At 40.4% G+C, this 23,396-nt stretch overlaps 2 protein-coding genes and 1 non-coding gene across 3 annotated transcripts in view; 1 reads left to right on the top strand and 2 right to left on the bottom strand.

Annotated features, from left to right (window-relative positions):
• The window catches only part of MVB12A (multivesicular body subunit 12A), a 5,213-nt gene extending 4,856 nt beyond the window's left edge, over window positions 1-357 (bottom strand). The window contains exon 1 of the mRNA XM_044658363.1: window positions 101-357. Within this exon, the coding sequence (XP_044514298.1) occupies window positions 101-190 (90 nt within the window). The 5' untranslated portion in view covers window positions 191-357. The remainder of the gene's footprint in view (window positions 1-100) is intronic.
• Window positions 358-9,430: 9,073 nt separating this feature from the next.
• Window positions 9,431-23,396, bottom strand: part of PBX4 (PBX homeobox 4) — a 63,991-nt gene continuing 50,025 nt past the window's right edge. The window contains exons 3-9 of the mRNA XM_044684893.1: window positions 21,804-22,045; window positions 21,224-21,414; window positions 20,220-20,355; window positions 19,038-19,194; window positions 18,342-18,445; window positions 10,616-10,702; window positions 9,431-9,523 (exon numbers count right to left, since the gene is read on the bottom strand). Of these exons, the coding sequence (XP_044540828.1) occupies window positions 9,431-9,523; window positions 10,616-10,702; window positions 18,342-18,445; window positions 19,038-19,194; window positions 20,220-20,355; window positions 21,224-21,414; window positions 21,804-22,045 (1,010 nt within the window). The remainder of the gene's footprint in view (window positions 9,524-10,615; window positions 10,703-18,341; window positions 18,446-19,037; window positions 19,195-20,219; window positions 20,356-21,223; window positions 21,415-21,803; window positions 22,046-23,396) is intronic.
• LOC123232666 lies at window positions 13,574-13,684 on the top strand. Its single transcript, XR_006505193.1, has one exon. It is a non-coding gene; the product is annotated as a U6 spliceosomal RNA (small nuclear RNA).

Genomic DNA, 23,396 nt, shown 5'->3' on the forward strand with positions numbered 1-23,396 from the left:
GGGGGTGGGGGGTGGGGGAGGCTGAGTCCACAGGGGAAACTGAGGCCGAAGGTATTCGGGAAAGGCACAGGAAGGAACCAGGCTCCTCTTGCTCACTCACCGCGCTGTAGCCCCGGGGCGGGACAGCCGAAGCTAAAGCCCAGGCCAGGCCAGTTATCGGGGCTCCGTCAGGGGCGGGCCCGGGATCCATCCTCAGGGCTGTGGATCGAGGCGAAAGGAAGTAGGGAAAAGGGGTGTCCGAACTGCAGAAGCGAGAAGCACGGGATTCGGAGGCAACCAAGGTCCGGGATTCAGACCCCAGCAGCCACCCACAACTCGCTAAACTTTGGACCTGTGGGCGGCTGTCTCTACAGGAACTACAAGAACCAGAAGACAATTCGGCGAATCAGTTACTCCTGCGCAAACATTTATTCCCATAAGTCCTTGGTGCAAAACCTGCGTAGTACGGCACCCCACCCAAGACAAACACTTGATATCATTCCCCAAAATATTAGTTCAGAAGGCATACTTCCGACATAAAAGTATTCTGCGCACGCGCAAATTCCTGAGCCGCATTTACGTGACTTACACGAAAAGGACTCCATTACCCAGAGACACTTGCAGGCTCAGACCCACTCCTTAACCAAAGATTCTGCCGGAGCTTCTTAGCACCCCGGGCTCGGATCGCTCTCAGTACCATTGTAGGAAAAGGGAGAGAAATTCCAGGCAGAAAAGGGATCCAGAGCAAGGCAGAACAATTCTGGTCCTAGGAAGCTGAAGCCTCTTGTAATAGGCGGGCTCTGTATCTGCACAACAAGAGTCGCTTCAATCCTCCTTTTCTCTACTATCCTCAGGTCTCGTCTGTGCCAAAGTGATAATTCTAAAGCACAGATCTGACACCCTTGATTAAGAAGCTTTCAGTGGTTCTCTATTGCCTTCCAGGACAAAATACAAGCTTCTCTGACTTTTAAAGCCTGCTCCCTTTCCATTGGATCCTTCCACCCGCCAGTAACTGTTGTCCTTTGATCTCTTCTGTCCTTTGTAAGTAAACTCTTTGAAATGGCTGTCTACAATATAGGTGCCTCTACTTTCTATGTTTAGAATACTTTACACTTCCTAGCTGTGTGACCCTGGGCAAGTCACTTAACCCCCATTGCCTAGCCCTTACCACTCTTCTGCCTTAGAACCAATAGGTAGTATTGATTCTAAGGCGGAGAAGGTAAGGGTTTAAAAATAATAAAATAAAAAATACTTGACGATCCACTTCTGACCTCATCATTCCACCAAACTGCTATTTCCAAAGTTACTAATGATCTCTTGGGTGCTAAATTTGGTAGCCATTTCTCAACCCTCATTCTCAGCCTCTCTGCAGCACTGTTGATCACCCTCCCCTCCTTGGTACTCTATACTTTTCAGAACCCCACTCTCTCCAGCATGGCCTTACCTGGCTGCTCCTCCCTCTCCTTTGCAGGATCTTCTAACAGATCTTACACTCTAAACAATGGGTCCTTCAGGGTTTGCCTGGGAGCCACCTCTCTAAGAAGTCGGCACCACTTGCTGATTTTATTAGCTCTTATCATCTCTGCGCTGATGATTTTAGAATCTACCAATCTTTGAGGTCCTTGAATCTTGCCTTTCAGATATCTCAGACTGGATGTCCAGGAAAGTGGAACTCATTATCTTTTTCCCTAAACCATCCCCAACGGACTCCTGTCTTCTCTATTACTATAGAGGGCAAAGTCATCTTCCCAGTCCCTCCAGCTCCCAATTTTGCCTTTCCTAACCCCTCTTAATACTAGTGCTTTCCCTCTGTTGATTATTTCCTATTTAGGAATACAGCTTGCTTTGTATATATTTGTTGGCCTGTTGTCTCCCTCCTTAGATTGTAAGCTCCTCAAGGGCAGAGGCTGTCTTTTGCCTCTCTTTGTATCTCCAGCTTAAGGGAATTGTATCTGTCACATAGTACCTATTTAAATAAAAAGCCGAATTAATTGATTGGATCCCTCACTGTCTCTTACACCCTCCTCCCATATCCAATCTGTTGCCAAGGCCAGTGGATTTCACCTTTGCAATCTCTTAAATAAGCTCCCTTCTTCCCCCTTTTCTGATGGCATGGGCAGAGTACCCCCAAATTATATTAGTGTTTCAGGTAAACTGTAAGCAGGGAAATTCCTTTGCTCCCTTCTATCCTTGTGACTCCTAACCCAAAACATCTCATAACTCCTATAAGACCCAGAGAGGATTATCCTCTTCGGACTGTCCTTTAGATTTGAGATGGACAGAGAGATACACCTTCTTGACAACATCAAGTTGTATCTTAGACATCCATCTGTCCTCTAAACTATAAGGATCACCCCCTGTCTTCAGGCAAACCTTCCCCCCTTGTGCCTCAGTGCATACCACTCTAGACTTCTGTCTTCACTGTTATAAAGGGTCTAAAGACCCCAGACCTGATCAACTGGAGGACAGCTATGCTGTCCCCCTCGGAGGCAGTCTTCCACCTATGCTGTCCTCCTGGCCAGATTCAACACTACCTTCTAAATTGATAAATTTCATTTTTTATTTTTATTTTTAAACTTTTAAAAAAAAGTTTATTTTTAAACTAAGTTTCGGAGTCTTACATCCTTGCAAAAGGTACCCTTCCCAAACCCCGGGGGGTTCACCTCAAGCCCCCCACAACACTGCCACTGCCACCACTTGGGTGCAGGCCCTCATCACTTTACACCTGAATTATCACAATAGTGCTGGTGGATCTGCCTGCCTTGAGTCTCCCTCCACTCTTCAGCCACTATTTTTCTGAAGTACAAGTCCTACTCCCAACCCCCCGCCCCCACCAATCCCTTCAATAAATTCCAGTAGCTCACTATAACCCAGCCCTTGCTAACTTTTCCAGTCCTTTAATACCCTTCTCTCCATAAATTGATCCAGTAATACTGGCTTCCTGAGTGTGCCACATTTGAACAAAATCTAACTCTTGGCTCCAAATGTCCCTCAGGCCTGGAATGCTCTTCCTCCTCCATTCACCTACTGACCTCCTTGTCTTAAAGTTCCAACTAAAATCCTATTTTTTTTTTACTAAAGCCTTCCCTAACCTTTCTAAATTCTGGTACCTTTCCTCTGCTAGTTATTTCCTACTTATCCTGCACACAGCCTTGCCTTGACACTTAATAAATGTTTATGGATTCTCTGGAAACATTTTTTAGATACAATTTGACTTGGACTGCCAGTTCCTGACTACTCTAAAATGGGCCTCCAGGCCCTTGAGAGACACATACACTTACTTGCAGTTTGAACTTTGAGGGAGGGCCCTGAATAGTCCTATCGCTTACAATGGGTATCTTTTCAGCCATTGGACTCATTTCTCAATGGTAAGCATGCTTCTATACTGTGAAATGGGATTAACTTTCCCCAGCCCATTTTTAGATTTAATCACCAGAAGTGTAAACATCCCACTTATTTTTAAGTATGGGGAGGGCTGTGACCCACTTGTGCAATAGCGGGTGATAAATCAGAATTGACTGACCCCTGGGCAGTCCTAAGCAACATTTTAGCTGTAATTAGTACACGTAAATTGGGAGAAAGGCACAGGAAGTGATGAAATGAATAGTCTTTAAGTGGCCAGAACTTCCTGTGACAGTCCTTGAATTGGACCCTGGAAGAGCTCTGGCTAAGGACCTTGGACTGCTTTCTATTTCTCCTTAACAACTACCACGTGGGTGAGTGAAAAAGGCTAACTCCCTTCCTTGGCCTTTCCTGGAGGTACTAACCTCCGGAGGGGCCCCTCATCTGGGAGGAGGCCTCATAGCTAAAACCTATGTTAATTGACCCCTAGGCCTCTGGCTGGGGTTACTAGAGCCCTGCCAGAGTAAGCCAGGGCTTGAGCACATAGTCTAGCTTGTTAAGCTAGATCTCTTCCTCTGCCCTCTTTCCTATTTCTCTACTTTCACTCTTTTTCTCTCCTTTTGTAAATAAATTACCACAAAAATAATTTTGGAATTGAGTAATTCCTGGTGACTATACTCTTAAAAAACTTAGTTCAACCCTTTAATTTTAACCCCTTACGTTACTGCTCCCTCTCCTTACAATTTATACCACTTTCCTGGGCTTCATCATCTCTAGAAACATTATTCTGTAAGATAAAATCAACTAACTCAAATCTCAAATCCCACTGGCACCCCTTTTCCCTGGGACTGTCCCTCTCTCTTCACTAATTTTAAAGATGGCACTCAGGGAATTCTCTTCATTTCCCATCCAACTACTTTCCTGGACTTCATCATCCTCTCTCTACCACAGATAACTTCCTAGCTCCGTCTTCAGCTTCTTTTTACAAGTCTTCATTAAATTGTAGGTAGAGACTGGCTTATGTCTTTGTGTCCCTAGTCCCTGGCACATAAGTGTTTATTGATTGGTTATCTCATCCTCTCCCCCACTGTTGTTTGTCCGTCATTTTTGAAGAGGCCCAATGACATCACAAGTGATGTTGACTGTGTATGATTTGCATTTAAGTGAGGCAGTTACACAAAATGGTTAGGTTCACTCCCTCTTCCAGAGACATCAACATCCAGTAGTAAGCCAAAAGTCAGGATGACTTCGACTCATACTCCACTGAAAAAAATTGCAGCCACTTGCCAAAAGCTCCTTCTTCTTTATTTCACATCAGGAAGATGTCATCTGCCACCATCTTTGACTTCACTCCTGGCTCATGAAGAGGTGACCTTTCTCCTGGTCCAGTCAAACCTGTTGGAAAGGTTACTTCTTATTTTAAAAAAGTTATTTTATGTTAACATGTAATGAATTTGTCTTTAAAATTAATTAATATTTTAAAAATCTATTTTAATTCCTAATGCAGTAAATACTGATAGCTAAAACCCACAGAAGCAAAAACTCTGACATCCTCAATAATTTTGTAAGAGTGCAAAGACCACAATTTTTTTTAATTTATAATATTTTCCCACAATTACATGATTTATGACACTCCCTCTCTCCTCCCCCCTCCTGAAGCTGACAAACAGTTCCACTGGGTTATACATGTGTCATTGTTCAAAACCTATTTCCATGTTGTTCATATTTGCAGTAGAGCGATCTTTTAATATCAAAACCCTAATCATACCCCATTGAACTATGTGATCAATCATATGTTTTTCTTCTGCATTTCTGCTCCCACTGTTCTTTCTCTGGATGTGGATAGCTTCTTTCTCATAAGTTCCTCTGGATTGTCCTAGATCACTGCTAGTAGAAAAGTCTATTACACTTGATTGTGCCATAATGTATTGGTCTCTGTGCACAATGTTATCCTGGTTCTGTTCCTTTCACTCTGCATCAATTCCTGGAGGTCTTTCCAGTTCACATGGAATTCCTCCGATTCATTATTCCTTTCAGCACAATAGTATTCCATCACCATCAGATACCAGAATTTGTTCAGTCATTCCCCAATTGAAGGGGATCTCCTAATTTTCCAATTTTTTGCCACCACAAAGAGCACAGCTATAAATGTTTTTGTACAAGTCTTTTTCTTTTTAACTTCTTAGGGGTACGGACCCAACAGTGGTATAACTGGATCAAAGGACAGGCAGTCTTTTGGGCATAGTTCCAAATTGCCCTCCAGAATGGTTGGACCAATTCACAACTCCACCAGCAATGCATTAGTGTCCCAATTTTGTCACATCCCCTCCAACATTTATTGTTTTTCTTTGCTTCCATATTGGCCAGTCTGCTAGGTATAATCTATTTGCATCCTTGATCCTGTCTTTCCTCATCTAGAGCAGATTGCTCCCTCTATCCTCCCCACTCTAATCTTCAGTCTCTTCCTGTTCACCGGCTCCTTCCATGCTGCTTAGATCTATTAATGTCTTCCCTGGTCTTAAAAAGCCCTCAATTTGATCTTACCATCTGACATCATTTATCTCTCCTTACCTCAGCCAAACTCCTTTAGGAAGTCATCCAAAATTGATGCTTCTACTTCCATCCCTTTTTTTTCTCTGTAGTCTGGCTTCTGATCTCATTCTTCTGAAACTTCTCTTCCTAAAGTCACCAACAATATCTTTTTCCCTCATCAATGATATCTTGTGAAATGTTCTAACTTTTCTCAATTCTTATATTTCTTGACCTCTCCTGCAGCTTTTGACACTGTGGACTACAGTAGAACCCCTTTATCTGGGGCTCCACTTTCCCCAGTTTCAGTTACTCCTGGGAAAAGAGGAAGCCAAGAGGCAAATGTGTCACTCCAGACTTACCCATCCTTTCCACTGTCTCTGGAATGCCTGCTGCCTGATGAGGGAGCTTGTACATATGTGGTTTAAGGACATATGGAGGCTTGCAGAGGCTGGGACCCAAGCTCAACTGGGTGGGTGGTGTGGGGCAAAGGTCCCCTCTCTCTGTGCTAGAGGTACACTGGGTGGCAGTGGTGTCTCCCCTTTTGTTAGTTTTTCTGCTTTCACTTGGAGGCTTTTTTTTGGGTTTTTATTTTAATTTTTGGTGGAGGTGGGGATGGGGGGGTGGGAGGAGCAGAGAGACAGCACAGTAATATAATGTTAACATAGGCACTAAAATTAGTGAGAACTGTCCATGATTTCAGGCACTTCATTGTTATTGTATTTAATGTTGGTCTCATTAGTTATTAAACTTTATTAAACATACACATATATGAGAAAACCATGTTATGTATGGGGTTAGCAGGTGTTCCCTTATATCTTTGTTTTCAGCCATAGTAGGTCTTGGAGTTTCTCTCCTGAGAATATGGAGTTCCCACTGTACACTTTTTCTGGATGATCTTTTCTCCTCCCTAGATTTTTGGAGGTCTCTAGGTTCTTTTCTGCAGTGCTCCTTCTCTTTCTAGTTGGCTCTTCAGGCTTTTTTCTGTCTTCTAGAATAGGTTCCTTGATCTCATTACTTCAAAAAGGCTAAATGAGCATTTCTATGCTCCACAATTCAATATCTACCCATCTGGCCCTAACTCCTTTCCTGACATCCATTCTTATGTCACTCAATTACCTGACATCCCCCATGGTATCCCCAATTCAAAATATCTAAAACAGAATTCACCCCCCCCCAACCCTCCCTCCTCCTCTTTCTGAACTTCCCCATTGCTGTACATTACACCACCATCTTCCTGGTCACCAAGGTTCAAAACCTAGGGTATCATCCTTTACTCTTGGCACGTTCGCTCCAAAAATCTAATCTGTGACCAAGTCATGCCATCTCTGTCTGCATCTCTCCAGTACATTTTCTCTATCCTGATATGGCCAGCCACTCCGATAACCACTCATCACTGCATACTCTTGCAATAACCTTGGTCTCCCTGCCTTGTCTTTCTCTACTCTAATCCTTCTTCTGTTTAGCTGTCAAAATGTTCTTAAAATGCAGGTCTGACCATATCGTACTCCTTACTCAAAAAAATTCCAATGGCTCCCTATTATCCCCCCAACCCCCAGAATCAAATATAAAATCCTATTTGGCTTTCAAAGCCCTTCACAACCTGGTCCTTTCCTACCTCTTTCCAGGCTTCTTAAACTCTTCTTTCCTCTACAAATTCTGTGACCCAGGGACCCTAGCTTTTTTATTGTTCTTCAAAGATGATGCTTTATCCTTTCAACAGTGTGTCCTTTTACTGGTTATCCCCCATACCTAGAATGCTCTCCCTCCTCATCTCTGCCTATTGGCTTCCTTCAAGATTCAGCTCAAACTCCACTTTCTGTAAGAGATCTTTCCCAGTCCTTTCTTTTGCTATTGTCCATTTACACTGTATATATCTCGTATGTACAGTTAGTTTTATGTTGTTTCCTCCTTATGTTGTGAGCTCCTTGAGGACAGGGACCATATTTTTTGCCTTTGTAGCACTTGGCTCATTTTCTGACATGTAGTATGTGCCTAGTAAATGCTTGCTGATTGAAAATGGTGGACCTTACCATTTGTCCTCCTCCTATATCCTCTAAACCTCTGGGTCTTTTCATTCATAATGCAGCTGAATCTCTCCTATAATGTACTATCTGCCCCCAAACAGGGCCCTCTTATCAGTGGTTTTATTTTTCAAGGTTTCAGTCAACCCAAAACACTGGAGATCTGCCTTCGAAGCACCAGGTGCCTGCCTGACTGCAGTAGCAGTCTGCCCTCACAGAGGTCTCTTCTCCTTCCACTTTAACTATTTTTAGGGTAGGTGTTTGAGAGGCAAGAGGCCTCTGTGCTGAAGGGCTGAAGAGGAAAGAGAGGGCACATATACACAGGCGTCAGCAAGTGTTTGCTTATGCCATCTGAGGCAGGTCTTAGAATGTATCCCCCATGGATATGAGGGTCCTATTGTATACAGAGAGTAAGTGCTTTGAGGACTTAGGCTATTTTTCCCTAACCTAGCACATTCTAATAAATACTTGATTTGACTGAGTAAATGAGTTTATTTCTAGGCTTTCTACAAATGCCTCTAGTCCCAGGTATGGTGAGGGGGGCAGGGAATTCACTTAGCTCAGGTTCCTACCCCGACTCCAATCATCCGTAGACCCACATGAATTGTCCTGACAATTGTTCTGCACCTCAGCCCCTCTTCAGTTATGCTGTGAGCCTACTCGACCTGACTTGATTCAGAGCAATTCAGACAGGTACTGACATTCAATTTGGCCATAGTATCAACATGTCAAAGAGCACCACTGTCTGCCAGTTTGCCCACTGGTCTCACTGTAAGAGAAGCCAGGAAGGCTGGCTGAAGTGAGGGGATACCCATAATCATAAGAGAAGACTCAGAAAAGGCAGAAAGGAAAAAGGCTTTGGAACTTTATTCTCTTTGATAAACTTTCAACTGAAAATGGTAGCTTTTGTATCAATATTTCCAGAAATGCACAAACCTATTCACAGAGAAATCTGAATTTACAAAGACATGAAATTAGAACTACATGAAATAATATAGTATGTAACCTTCTACTTTAGAGTTAAATCCCAATAAACTTTTGGTAAAGTTATGTTTGCTTTAGGTCAATTAGCTCAGAATTCATAGAATAAATCTGAGTTAACAGAAAAATTTATTTCCCTATACAAAATTACAATACACAGAACGTGTACAAGTACAATACAGGTTTAAATTGTTAATAACTATCACCTAGAACAAAAATCTCATAGTAAAAAAGGACATGGAAATTAAAATAAGTCAAAAATTTTAATTGAAAAAGTTGTGACAAGTCCTAGAAGACACTTCAAATTCTTACCATAAAATTGCTATTTAAAAAATGAATTTGGTTAGGAAGAGGAAATAGTTTTTCAAATAATTCTAAATCCCAATGGATCTAAGTAAAAAGATAACTCCAATGTGTCAGGTTGAGAGGTAGAGAGATATCACTGTAATCACAATTTTCTATTGGTTCCAGGTTTTCTGAGGTAATTAGCTGTGTCAAGTTGTAAAAATAAGAATATTGGCAAACATGACAAATTACACTAATGACCTCTTTCCTCTCATCAATAGGTCCCAAACTTAATTGGATGCATCTGAATTAACACTGCCTGGGTCCCCAGCAGGTGAAGTGATAGATGATGGGGTGGTAGCATCCTGCCAGCTGCCATTTGTCTGCAAATAAACAGAAGATTAATGAGGGAGGGAAGGCAGAAGAGGAGTCTTGGACAGCAGGCTGATCATGGGTCATAGACCCTTTATGCTCAGGTATCATAAGCAGAGCCGAGAGGAACAGGATCAGCTTTGTCCAATGAGACTATTCTGGTATGAGCACATTAACATTTCTTTTGCTTTCTCTTTAGATAAACATGTCCAGTATTGAGTTTTGCCATCTTGTAATTGGACTGATGATCTGATGGCCTACCATAAATCGTGAGGCTTAGAAAATAAATAAGCAGCTCCTGAAGTCAACTTTTTGTGACAGAAGACCAATACAACACCCAGAGAGGCTGGACTTTTCTGGATGAAGAAATAAAGTGCCTAAAGAAGGGCCAGCTGCCTGTCTTGGCAATGCCAATAACCTTAATGTTAGGCCTGAGATATACCTTCAGCTTTGACTTTTTAAATTAGGCACCTAGTAAAGAAACGTCAATAACTAAAAAGGAGAGTAAAGGATCAAATCTTCCCTAGAGAAATGAGAGCAAATGGGAGGAAATGCCAATGAAAAGCAAAGTAAGGTCCCAGAGTTTTTACTATAGAAAGACCATGCAGGATATCAAGAGATATTAAAGAATTGTAAGACAGATATCCATATTACACAGGGAAAAAATCAGACTAAGAAATACAATTTATAGGCCATTCAAAAATCACAATCCTTTACTTTGTAAGCTTCTGAATGCCCAATTTATATCTCTGGGTCTTCCCTACATGATTCATTCTATCTTCACCTCTATACTTGAGCACAAACAATCCTTAGGAAACCTAAGTCAGTCATATCTGCTTAAGGGATATGGAAGATTAGGGTAACAACCAGAACCACATTGTGGATAACACATGTTAGGCTCAACAAGCTCAACTCCCCAGCGGACTATGCCAATGACTCCCATGACAAAAGGAAGAGAAAGAGCCTGTGCCTGAGAGTGTGTACTCGAGAGCCAAAGAAGATATCTGACCTGCATATATAGCCTCAGACAGACTCTGCAACAGGGGTGGAATGATCCTTGTTTGTAAATGTTAATGAATGATTCGGAAACTGTGGTCACTTACATCAATTCGTTGCGTTGTGTACAAAGGGTTTCCAACAAGGGAGTCGTATCGGCCCGTCTGGTGTATAACATGATGTAAAGAATCCATCTGCAACAACACCCAACATGACCACCCATCACACTTCACATACTCTGGCTAATTTCAAGGGGTAAAACCCCAAAGGAGAATGATAATCTTTCAAATAATAGCTACAAACAGGCATCACATTCTATTATCTCTGCTCTTCTTGGGCATAAAATATTGACCTGGTGGAGGAGTAAATGTGTAACAAGCTGAGTGACAGCTAGATGGCGCAATGCACGGAGAGTTGACATTGGGATCATTGGGATCACTGGAAAGCTTTACTTTGGGTAAGCAGGGTAACCATGGGCTCTGCCCTCTTAGTCTGTTTCTTCATCTACAAAGGGGACAATAATAGCACCTACTTTCCAGGTTGTAAAGATCAAACAAGATCTCTCTCTTTGTTTAAAAGCATTACATAAAGGCTAGCTATTATTCTCAAAACTGATAAGCCCCCAGAAACCCCTAAAACCACAGGTTCCTAGGATCCCAGGCCTTTGCTGGAAGGGCCCTCAGAGATCAGGCCATCTTTGTAGAAAGGTGTTCCTGTCCAGGTGAGGGCTAAATGGGTAATTCTTAGGCCCTGTAAATAGTGATGGCTTCTATACCCCACTGGGGGCCAGAACACAAGCTTCACAGGGGCCAGATTCTGTGTCTGCCTTTACTTTATTTCAGTGGGGAAGAGACAGTTCTTTACAGATAGATCCAGATATTATAACTAAGCGGGGTTTTCTTAACGGTGGCCTGAGGGAAGGGCAGGGTTGATTAAGCAGCAGTGGAAAGTAATTCAAGGTCTTCCCTAAAGGTATCAGACTTCTCTCATTCAAGCTCAGTAGTAGAAAGGATTCCAGTTCAGATATGTTGAAGTGATGAAATATGAGTTTCCTTTCAATACTAAGATTTTGTGATCTGAAACTGTACATAAGATGTCTATATTTAAATATTTTTCTCAAAAGTTTATGGTTCCCCAAAATCCTGGGTTGAAAGAGAGATTATTTAATCCAATCTAAGCCCTCCACATCATACCAAATCATCCTGCTTTAGAAGCCCTGCAATGAGAAGGAATCCACAGTCTCCTGAGGCAGCCCATTCTACTCTGGGATAGTTGGTTTAGTTTCTTATCTTGCACCAGGACTATTGCAACAATCTCCAAATTCTTATCCCAGCCTCAAGTCAAAATGGGGGCCAAAGTGATATTTCTAAATACAGGTCTCGTTATGTCATTTCTGTGGAAGCCTACAGCACTAAGGCTTTGGTTATATTATAAAATATTAAGAAATAATGTTATGACAGTATCTTAGTCTGAAGCCCTTGGTTTCACTTGAATTAAAGACCTAATTACTTTTCCTTGAATGGAACAGGGATAGGGCCTGGACCCAGAATTTCACTAATTTGGGCAACTCCTTCCACCATGCAAGTTATCCTTGCTCTGGATCCAAGAGAGATTCAGTAAGCTGCCCAGCTCACATAGCCAGTATGTATGAGAGGTTGGACTTGAACATAGGCCTCCAGAATTCCCAAAGCAACTCTCAATCCATTATCCTAAGCTCTCTCACATTTGAATTTCAAAGAAGAATCTTGATTCTTTGAAATTAAGAAAATTAGTCTTTTTTTTTTTTTTTAACCCTTACCTTCCATCTTGGAATCAATACTATGTATTGGTTCCAAGGCAAATAAGGGCTAGGCAATGGGGGTTAAATCACTTGCCCAGGGTCACACAGCTAGGAAGTGTCTGAGGCCACATTAGAACCCAGGTCCTTCAATCTCTGGACCTGACTCTAAATCCACTGAGCCACCAGCTGCCCCTATCTTGTAAAGAAAGCCAGGTGATGGAGAATATCTTTTTGATCTTGGTAACCAGAGTAGGGGTGGCAATTTCTTTTTATTTAATCCAATTAAGGGGTTTTCCTTTATTCACCGTCAATCAGATTGAGAGACTTTAAAAGGGAATAATTGGTAAAGTTATATTGTTCCCTTTAAATCAAAACCCCTAAACTTAAAAAATGTGCCTTTCTCTTACTTTGGAATTCTACATACAAAAGAGCCAAAAGACAATCCCTGCTCTCCAGGAGCTCACAGTCTAATAATAAGGGAGACTAGATGCCAACAACAATGTACAAACATGATATATGGAGGATAAGTTGGAGATAATCAACAGAGGAAAGGAAGGCACTAGCATTAAAGGCAATTGGGAAAGGCTTCTTCTAGAAAGTGGGACCTTGGCTGAGACTTGAGGGAAGCCAGGGCAGCTGGAGGCAGAGATGTGTGAAGAAAGTATTCTAGGTATGGGGAACAGCTAGTAAAAATGTCCAGAAATTGGAGATGGAGTGTCTTGTGAGAGGAACAGGAAGGAAAAATAGGAGTAGGCCAAGCTTTGAATACCAAACAGGATTTTATATTTGACCCTGGAGGTGACAGGAAGCCCTGGAAATTTACTGAAGGCAGGAAGGAGATAACATAGTCAGATCTGTGTCTTTGGAAGATTAATCTGACAGGTGAATAGACAATGAATGGCCTGGAGTGGGGAGATACCTGAGGTAAGAAGACCCACCAGCAGGATACTGCAACAGTTAGAGCAAGAGGTGAGAAGGGTTTGTACCAGGGTCCTGGCAGTATCAGAAGAAAGTGCCTCTTTGAAAACAACTTGACCACTTCTGAAGACCTATGGCTCCACTCACCATTCCTGTGATTTCTCAGTCTAAAACACTCTTCCCTGATCAACACTGTCCTTTATGTGCTGTCCTCCCTTATTGGAATATAAGTACCTTGGTAGCAAAGACTTTTTTAGATTTGAATCCCCAGTGCTTGGCACTGGTACAGAATAAATACTTAATAAATGCTTTTTTTATTTATTTAAATTATAGATAGATAGATTTTGTTTTAAAATGTGGGGGTAGAGTGCTTGCTCTTTAGCAGTACATATACTAAAAAATTGGAATGATACAGAGAAGATTAGCATGGCCCCTGTGCAAGGATGACACACAAATTCATGAAGTGTTAAATATTTTAAATAAAAATAAAAATAAAATGTGGGGTAGAGAGGTTTTTTTTTTCATATACTTTTGCTCAATAAATCTCCCTATCACCCCCAGGATCAAACTGTCTCCAAATCATCAGCATTATTCTACATTTCTATCTATCATACACTTTCTAATCCAGCCAAAATCTTCCCTTTGCCCAGGCTATGCCCTGGGTCTGAGATATACTCCCTTCTTACCTCTTAGAATTCTGAGTTCCTTCAAAGGTCAGCTTGAGCACACCTCTTCCATGAGACCCTTTCTTTACCTCAGCAGTCATCATCACCTTCTTTAAAAATTCCTTTCATTTTGTATATATTTAGATGTGTACATGTTGTTTCCCTGATAGAACATAAGCCCTTTAAGGGCAGGGAATGTCTCAGTTTTGTTCTGTATACCTAGTGCTTGCCCCAAGAATGTGCTGCTACTGATTACATGAAGCTTAAACTTCCTCCCACTGCTCCTAGTTCTGCCCTTTGGAGCCAAACAGAACAAATCTAATTCTTTCCCTAAGTGATAACCCTTCAAATATTTGATTTCTTCAAACTCTTAGTTTTTATAGATAAAACATTCAAAAGCCTTACTTCTTTATTTCTCCCCTTCCCTGCCAAACCCTCAGTAAAAGCTCTCTCCATCCATTTCCTCTATTTTCTCACACCCCACTCTTACCCAATCTTTTATCATCTAATTGCTAACCAACCAATGGAAACTGCTCTCCAAGGTTAGCAAGAATTTGCTGAAAACCAATGGCCTTTTCTTAATCTTCAGCCTTTTGACCTTTCTTTCAGTAAAGGTATGAACCAACTAACTACTATCACCTTCTAAATATTAGCTCTTCCTTGGCACTTCTTCCTGGTTTTCTTATCTATTTAACCATTCTTTTTCAGTGTCCCTTTATTATATCATTGTCCCTTCTTCATATCCTTTGTGTGAGTTTCATCCAGGGCTCTTGTCTTGAACCTTCTTTATTTACATTTTTCCAGTGATCTCATTTACCTCCACAAGCGCAGCCACATCCATACCATTCATATAGCCATTAGGCTGTCATCACTTTTTACCTGAACTACTTCAACAGCTTCCTAATTGAGCTCCTTACAACCAATTTCCAAATGGCTGCCAAAGATCAGGTTTAATCATGTCATATTCCCTCTGACCTTCATCCCTAATCCAGAAGCTGCAGTGGCTCCCTACCGTCTCTGGGTCAAAATATACACTCTCTTGCTTGGCATTTAAGCTCTTCATAATCTGGCTTCAAATTCCCTTTCTAAACTGATTTCACATTATCTCCCCTTATGCAGTCTATATTCCAGGCAAATTGGCTTACCTGCTATCCTTAGGACTGCTTCCATCTCCCACCTATAAGCTTATGCTCAGGCTGTCTATTATGTCCAGGAAGCCCTTCCTTCACTTCCACCTTTTAAATTCCCCAGCTCTGTGCTAGGTTTAGCTCAAGTGCTAGTTGTTGCTCTCCCCCAGGCCTCCAGAAATTAATTTACATTTACTCAGCATAGGTTTAATATTTTATTATCTACATACAAAGACAATGAAAATCCTTTGAAAGTAAGAAGTTTTATTTTTAAAATTAAAAATTTTTATTTTCCTCATCCCTGGTACAAGTCTTAATTCCCTTCAACTAAATCAAATCCATCAGTTTTCTGGCATGACTTTCATTATCTTTCCTTCTTCTAAACATTTATTTTTAACATTCATTTTTCTTCTTTACTTTTGTTAGGAGAGAAGAATTTTCTATCCTTTCCCCCATGTCTCCTTCCAATTACTTTATCTCCTGGGACTGGGCATTTTGTTATCCAATTCTGCAACAGTTACGCCCTTCTCTCTATATATAACAAAAGTAAAGAAGAAAACTTCTTACTTTCAAAGGATTTTCATTGTCTTTTGCTCCAAGTTTGAAAATGCACTGAAGCACATGTGGCCTGCTGGCTCTAAATTCTGAGCTTCTCTCCTTGCTCAAACTCACTCTGTAGCTAATCAGCTGACTGCTGTCCTTTACATTATTGACTTTAAAGCCATCTCTTCCTTTTCATCCCCACTGACCCCAGCCTAGACTCTTTTATATGTCTGGTCAGTCCATTTCTAGCCACATCCAAGCTCTCCTGGATAGACCTACTATAATGATGTTCTAATAACTGTTTTCATTCCACAAATTAACCAGATATCAAGTGCTTCTATGGGCCAGGACCAGGCTTTGCACTAAGGATAGGAAAACAAAAATCAAACAGTCTATAGCCTTGAGGAGCTGACATTTTACTGAGGAAGACAATATTTAAACAGCTAATAAATATACAAGGAGGGAGAAAACATTAATGAGCTGAGTCTTGAGGAAGGCAGGAGGAAAGAATGGCAAGCAGCCTATTCAAAGTCATGAAAGTGGGAGGTTTCACCATGTCAAGTTCTGGGAGAAGTAAGCAGAGTAGTTTGGCTGGAATGGGGCAAGTGTATGAAGGGTTTAAGGAGTTTGTAGTTTTTCTTCAAAGTGGCAGGGGGCCATTAAAGATTTTTGAGCAGGAAGATATACCTATATACAGAGATACCTGGGATTAAAAAATATTTGACCTTACTCAGCAGCCTCCCAACAGCTTCCTATTGTCTAGAAGATGAATTTTAAATTCTTTGCTGAGGGGGGTCTCACTTTCCCCAGCCTTGTAGCTTAGTTCATCTTCATGAACCCTTTTTTTTTTGCTCACACCAAAATGATCTACTTACTCTTTCCCTTACCTTGAATTTTCCTACCCCAAACACTCTCCCTTGAAAAAGATCAGAAGTTTGCTCATGGAAGATCAGAAGGGTTGTGGCTTGTGAGTTATTGTGAAGCAGTGCAGTTTTCTGCTTTCTTACTGTTTCAGATGAAATCATACATAAATAATGCTTACATAATGCATATATAAAAAATACTTGCATGATTTCAAGTAGAATTATACACTCAAAGGCTACCTTCTCTATGAAACCCTCTCTGATTTCCCTAGCTGAAGAGCCAACTTCCTTTTCTGAATTCAAAGGGCCACACTTGGCTTTGTACTTACTTGTATCATCAATATCACCCTCCCGAAAAAATAAATAAATAAATAAAATAAAAATATTACCTTTCTAGATATGTCATCTTTTCAAACAAGTTTTAGGCTACTTGAGAAGAGTTTCTTTTTGCAGTCCATAATGATGAAAACAATGTTTCAAAAATAGCTGATATTCAATCAACTTATCAACTGACAAGCATTTATTAAGTATCTATGTGTCAGGTACTATGCTAAGTACTGGGAACACAATGACAAAAGTACATCCCTGCCCTCAAGGAGTTTGTATTCTATCAGAGTAGATAGACCAATATGTGCCTACACAAAATATATTTAAAAATCAGTTAAGCTATTCAGAGTTGTTCTGAAAACACAAATTTGTTCTAATGATGTCTAATATATAAGAGAATAGTTTAAGCAGAATGTGAATTTTGTGTTTATTTATGTATGATTTCATCTGAAATAGTAAGAAAGCAGAAAACTGTACTGCTTCACAATAACTCACAAGCCACAACCCTTCCAATCTTCCATGAGCAAATTTCTGATCTTTTTCAAGGAAGAGTACCATATTTATGCAGCAGGTACAGTGGGTGGAGGAGGGCTGGTTTGTTCCATTCCCCCCCCCCCCCACATGACCTATAGCTTCCAACATGTGGAGTTTCAGGCTGCCCAACTTTTTTGAGATTTTGTCAAAATGGGCACTGTGGGAATAGGAGTATAAGCCAAGCAGCGGCCCAAGGTCACAAACACTTCCACTATTTAATGTGGTATTTATGTATTTAATAACCATTTAACATACATAGAACTGTGCTGCCATTTTGATTAGGTTCCTATCTTTCTTTTAATGTGTCACTGACAAAGCTTTTGTGCTTTACCTCTGTTTTTTATAAGGCCTGTGATCTTTACTGTGCAATTTTGAACATGTTAGTGATGTTTAGGAAGGTATATGTTGCCTTATAGCAGGACTAACTAACTGGAGAAGGCAATTTTTTTGTAGGGAAGCAACTTACATCTATAGCGATGAGGAAAGGCTTCATGCAGAAAGTATAAGTGTCTAGAAGGAGATGAGGGATTCTGAGAGGTGGAAGTAAAGGGAACACAGATTGATTGATCCAAACCTATCCTCCTAGAAACTACTACCAGTGGGGCCAGATGCAGCCCCCTGAAATGTTCTATCCTCCGGACATTATTCCTAATCTAACGGAATACAATGAGTAGGATACAATACAATGAAACTTCGACAGAGCTGCCTTAGAAACAGACTGACTGATGAGCATTTCCTTTCCTTTGGCCCCCTCTTTAAAAAGTTTGCCCATCACTGCTCTAAACTATAGTCTATAGTCTAGGACATAATGCAAGACTGTTCCCCCATTGGATATAACTTATCTAAACTGCCGGCACATTACCTACAAAGCAATAACCGGTTTCTGGAAGATTAGTTTTATAAACACAAAACCATGAAGTGGTAAATGTCATGGAATTAAGAAAATTATGATTTCCAGCTATTAGAAAAATATCTGACATAAATCAAGAGCTTAGAAATCTAGCACTTTATCCACAATTCCATGTCCCAAAGGGTGTAAAACAGCAGGGTTTAGAGACTATAGTTTCTGGACTCACCTGTGACTGCACACTGGCTCCCACTGGGGAGCTCTGATAGGTCAGGGACTGTAGATTAATGAAGGAGTCCCCAGAATTTGTCATCTTGAAAGAGCCAGAGGAACCTGAAAAAGACAGAAAGAGTCAGGACAGACATAATACAAGTGCTTAATTTTACAGTGAAGTTTGGCAGGAGTTTTAGTAGGTATTTCTGGGCTGGAATCCAGATTTCACTTCTGTTTAGAATTGTTAGTTTAAATGCACCAGTGCTAACTGGGCAAGGCAGGTAGAAGAGCTGCCCAGAAGGAGAGACTCAAGTACCCAAGTTAATCAAGTGTCTTATTTTTACCACCAAACCATAGCAGAAACTTCACAGCTCAGATATGGGTCTTTAGATAAGGAGCATGTAATCAGGATCTGAAAGACCAGAATGGAGAAAAGGGTCTTGGGCCTCTTTAAAAGGTGCTTCTTAATTCTTTCACCCACTTGTTCTAAGAAAGGCAGAAGCATCATGCCCACACAGACTAGAACTTTGGCATTTACCCTATTAAATCAATCACCCATCCTAATACAAATGAGCATCTATCCTTCCAGGTCAAATCATATGACCAGGAACAAAGACATCCCATCTTATAGTACCAGAGTGTAAGCTGCAGAGGAGTGTGATACTACAAGGAGCCAAGCCAGGCCAGCTCTGGAAAGATGAAAACTACTCACCAGAGGAAGGTGTGGATGGGGAATTTGCCTGATTGCCTTGGGCCACCACAGTAGTTGCATCCACTGCTGTCTTTGCTGCATAAATATTAGCTTCTTCCTGAAATTTCCCCATGTTTTTTTTGTACCGGATTCTCTTGTTGCCAAACCAGTTAGATACCTATGGACAGAGAAGAGGGTTTTCAAAAGCTCTCCCAAAGATTTTTGGCCCACTTATGTCCACTGTGTGCTGTGCTGATTTAACTGAAGGGCAAGGCTTCCTTTGGGTGCTCATGAGACATATGGAGTCCAGGTCAGCTGTCCCTTCTGCTCAGAACAGCATCACATGTCAACATTTCTATTTTCCTACATATAAGGATTATTTATTGCATGTAAAGGGGGCAAAAGAAGAGCCAGTGGCATGAATAGGCAAATCAGGTAAGGTGCTTGATTTGGAGTCAGAAAGATTTGGGTTTTGATCCTGCCTCTGACACTTAGCAGGCTATGTGACTGTAGATAAGTCATTTAAAGTCTGAGTTCAATGTCTGGAAATCAGGGGCAAAACATCCCATAGTACCTATCTTATAGAGAAGTTATAAGGCTCTAATGAGATAAGACATGTAGTAGTAGTAGTAGTAGTAGTAGTAGTAGTAGTAGTAGTAGTAGTAGTAGTAGTAGTAGTAGTAGTAATAATAATAGCCAGCATTTACATAGCACTTCACAGGTTGTCTCACACACTTCACAATTTAAAATGTTGTATAAATATCAGGTATTTTTATTATCAGCCTCAGTATCACTGTCATGGCTACAATGATTATTCCAGTACTTTTGTGTGAAATTAAGATTTATTGAACTAAGAAATCTTAAATTACATGAACAGTACACTTAAACGGGGATACCAAGCTTCCATTTTGAAAATGTGCAAAATTCCGTTATAAATTTGTAAAAAGAAAAATATCATTAAATCTTCAAGAAACAAGACATTTCTAGGGCTATTTCTTTAACAATTGTAAGAAACCAATTAGATTTGCTGACCTCTGCGGTCTCTTCTAGTAGTTGAATTTTCCCCCTTCTGTTCTAAAAACTTCGCATTTCTTTGACAATGTTTTTTAGCAGACTTAATGAAATGATGGTGAAATGGCCACAGTTGCCTCCCATTTCTCTCCTATAGCTTCTGCCCTCTCTAACCCTCAGGGAGTCAGTCACCTGGGAGACGGTGATGCCGCCCTTCTTGGCTAACTCTTCTTTGGCTTCTTCACTGGGGTAAGGGTTGCTCAGGTGGGAATAAAAATACTCATTCAAGACTTCCGTTGCCTGCTTGCTGAAATTACGCCGCTTTCTCCTGGAAAGACAGACTGATCAGAACAACTTCCTAACCCCTCAGTACACATTCCATCTAAGAGTATTTCATGCTCACAGTTCCCAAAAGGATGCACACTGAAGTGAATAATTCTGGGTCTCTCTCTCAATGTTCAATATTTCTTAAGTGAAAAGGGGTGTGTTCTATATCTATCATATATGATGTAGTAGAAAGAACATTGAACCTGAGATGTAGAAGATCTGAATTTTAGGCCCAGTATGACTACTTACTAGCCAAGTAATAGTAAGCAAACTATGTAATTCCCAGGACCCTATTTCCTCATCTGTATTAATGACACTTTTTTACTTATCCTTCACAGGATTGTGATCTTGGGTGGGGGTAAGGGGAGGATCTTAAAATATGAGGTACCATAAACATTTGAGTTTTTACTGAAGTTAGAGACAAGACTTGCAATTTCACTGATGTAACTTCCAAAAGAGGAAACTCTATCAATGCAGGTTGGTACCTTTGACTGAGACAATGAGAGATTAAGTGACTTGCCCACGGTCCAAAGACTAGTATTTGTTTGAGTTATTACTATTGTTGGTAAAACTAGTTTACTTGAGAATCTTTAAAAAATCCTTACTTTATATCAATTAATTTTCTTAGGAGATATACTTCATTCAGCTCTTAGCCCAATACCTGGCATGTAGTAGGTGCCAAATATGCTTAAAGACTCACTGACTGAGTAATCAGGCTAGAAAATGCTTATAGAGTTTGATGGTTACCTTCTCAAAGTTATCATACCCCAAATTACATCAGTCTTTCAGGGAAGGATCTACACATATGACTAGGAGAGAATTTGGCAGAAATAGGAACCAGTTGCCTATTTTTATCCTCTCCTCCTCACCGGGCATCTAGAAACCGGGAACGCAGGATCATCACTGCTTCACACGTGCTTTGTTTCAGCTGCATCTGGATGGTACTGAATTTCCCATGGATAATGTTGACCATGCGTTCAATTTCTTTGGGTGAAATTGGTCTTGTTCTGCTCTGTTCCCTAAGAAGATTCATGACATGAGTAGTAAACTCACTGCAGGCCTGGAGGAAACAAATAAACAAATAACATTATAATTCCCAGAGAGTGACAGCTCACAGCTAAATCTAATCTCAGCACATGGGAATGATTCCACAACACTGGACATGCCCCCAGGTCTCGGCTTTCTCTTCTACCATATGGCAACCACCATACCCCTAATGTTTTCAAACACTGGCCTGCTAAATGGAACTAGGGTCAGTGTTTTTATCTTAGCTATATTCTGGGGAGTAGATGAAAGTGTTTTCAATCAAATTCAGCATCTCTATAAAGTTGTACCAATAAGTGTATTCCCTAATCTGTGCCACAAAAGAAACAAGGTTATCTGGTTTTGGTTTTGGTTTTTACAAATGCGCATTCACATGATAAAAACTCTTCCATGCAGAAAGATCACCTGTTCATATTTCTCTAGCTCAGAGTGGTATATCTGTCGGATCTGTGACAGCTTGGCCCTGTAGTCAGAGTGTTCAATGCTATTGTCATTTGGACAGCCACCTGATGTTGCTGCTACAGCCGACGGTCCTCCTCTTCCTCTTTTCTCAGGCCCGGAGACACCCTCTGCCAGCAACATGTTATCTAGTCTCATTAGCTGAGCATCTGGGGGGTCCTCTTCCTGAATACCACGAATACTTAACACTAGATGAACAGAAAAGTGGAGCAAATAATTATTTTCTGAAAAAAAGAACAAAATTGACATCAGCAGGATTATTTTTTTCTTAGTCACTTAACAGGAAAAATTAATTTAGTCAACAAATTTGGTTCTAAGTAACACCGTTAAAAACCCTTTATAAATTTCTGAGACCTTAGGTGGGGTTAGAATTGCTCTGCAGAAGAAAACCAAGTTTTCAGGAAGGAAAATTAAAGGCATTTTTACTTGGTGAAAAAGAGAAAAAAATGGTACATCCACAGACTGATTTAAATGCTAACCAAAAAAAAAATGTTTAAACATTTTAAAAAATGCAAAGTCATTAATCAAGCAATACTTTCTTCTTATTTCCTTACAAACTAATGTTCTCTCCTTAGAACAGAGAGGTTTCAGATTTTTAACCAAGAGACATGATGAAAAGAATATTCCTTATTCCAATTAATTGGAGTCACACAGCTAGGAAATGTCTGGGGCAGTGATGGGCAAACTTCGACCCCTTGAAATGTTCTATCTCCCAGGCGAATAAGATACAATAAAAAGAAACTTTGAAAGAGTTGCCTTAGAAACAGACTGACTGATGAACATTTCCTTTGCCTCCTTGTTAGTTCTTCATTTGATACTTTTTATAGCCATCTTGAATTTTAATGATGCCATCTAAGGTGGGAATGAGTTAATAAGTAAGCTTAACCCAAAGAACATCTTTAATTAATTTACTAAATAATGTAAGTATGCAACAAGTTTTCTGACCCAGTAGTTTGACTTGATGAAAACTAATACTTCTAAGCCTGACCAAAAATCTGATACCCTGAAACAGAAGACCATAGTATACCAAACACTAATCTACTGAATAAGTGTAACTATAGACTTAGAAATGATTTTGTACATTTAAAACATTTGAAAAATAATTAAAAATAAGCATTATGAAACTTCATAAATACTCAGCATACTTTCTGAGGTCATTCAGCTTTTGTCCTATTTTCCCATCTGCTTCTCTGTCCTATATAAATGTGTATGCCTGACCAATTCCGGAATGAGCATAAAGTCTAACTAGTATTTTTTCCTACACTGATACTACCTTTTAATTTTAATTTGCTACTTATTAGAATGTTTTGATGATAAGTTTGTAACCTTGATTATTTTGGAGGCCTGAATTACTTGCCTCTTCCTAAATTTAGAGCTACTTATCCCCATTTGCTACAAGTCAAGCCAGTTTGACCTCTGTAGTACTTTTCCAATGGCAAGAGACAATAACAAATTGTTTATACTTTTGTTTGATGTATGTAGAAAGAGGATCTTAAAAATATTGGGAGAAAATGGGAGATTTCCCCCCCACTTAAATAA

Source organism: Gracilinanus agilis, chromosome 1, assembly GCF_016433145.1.
Source record: "Gracilinanus agilis isolate LMUSP501 chromosome 1, AgileGrace, whole genome shotgun sequence".
Classification (NCBI taxonomy): domain Eukaryota; kingdom Metazoa; phylum Chordata; class Mammalia; order Didelphimorphia; family Didelphidae; genus Gracilinanus; species Gracilinanus agilis.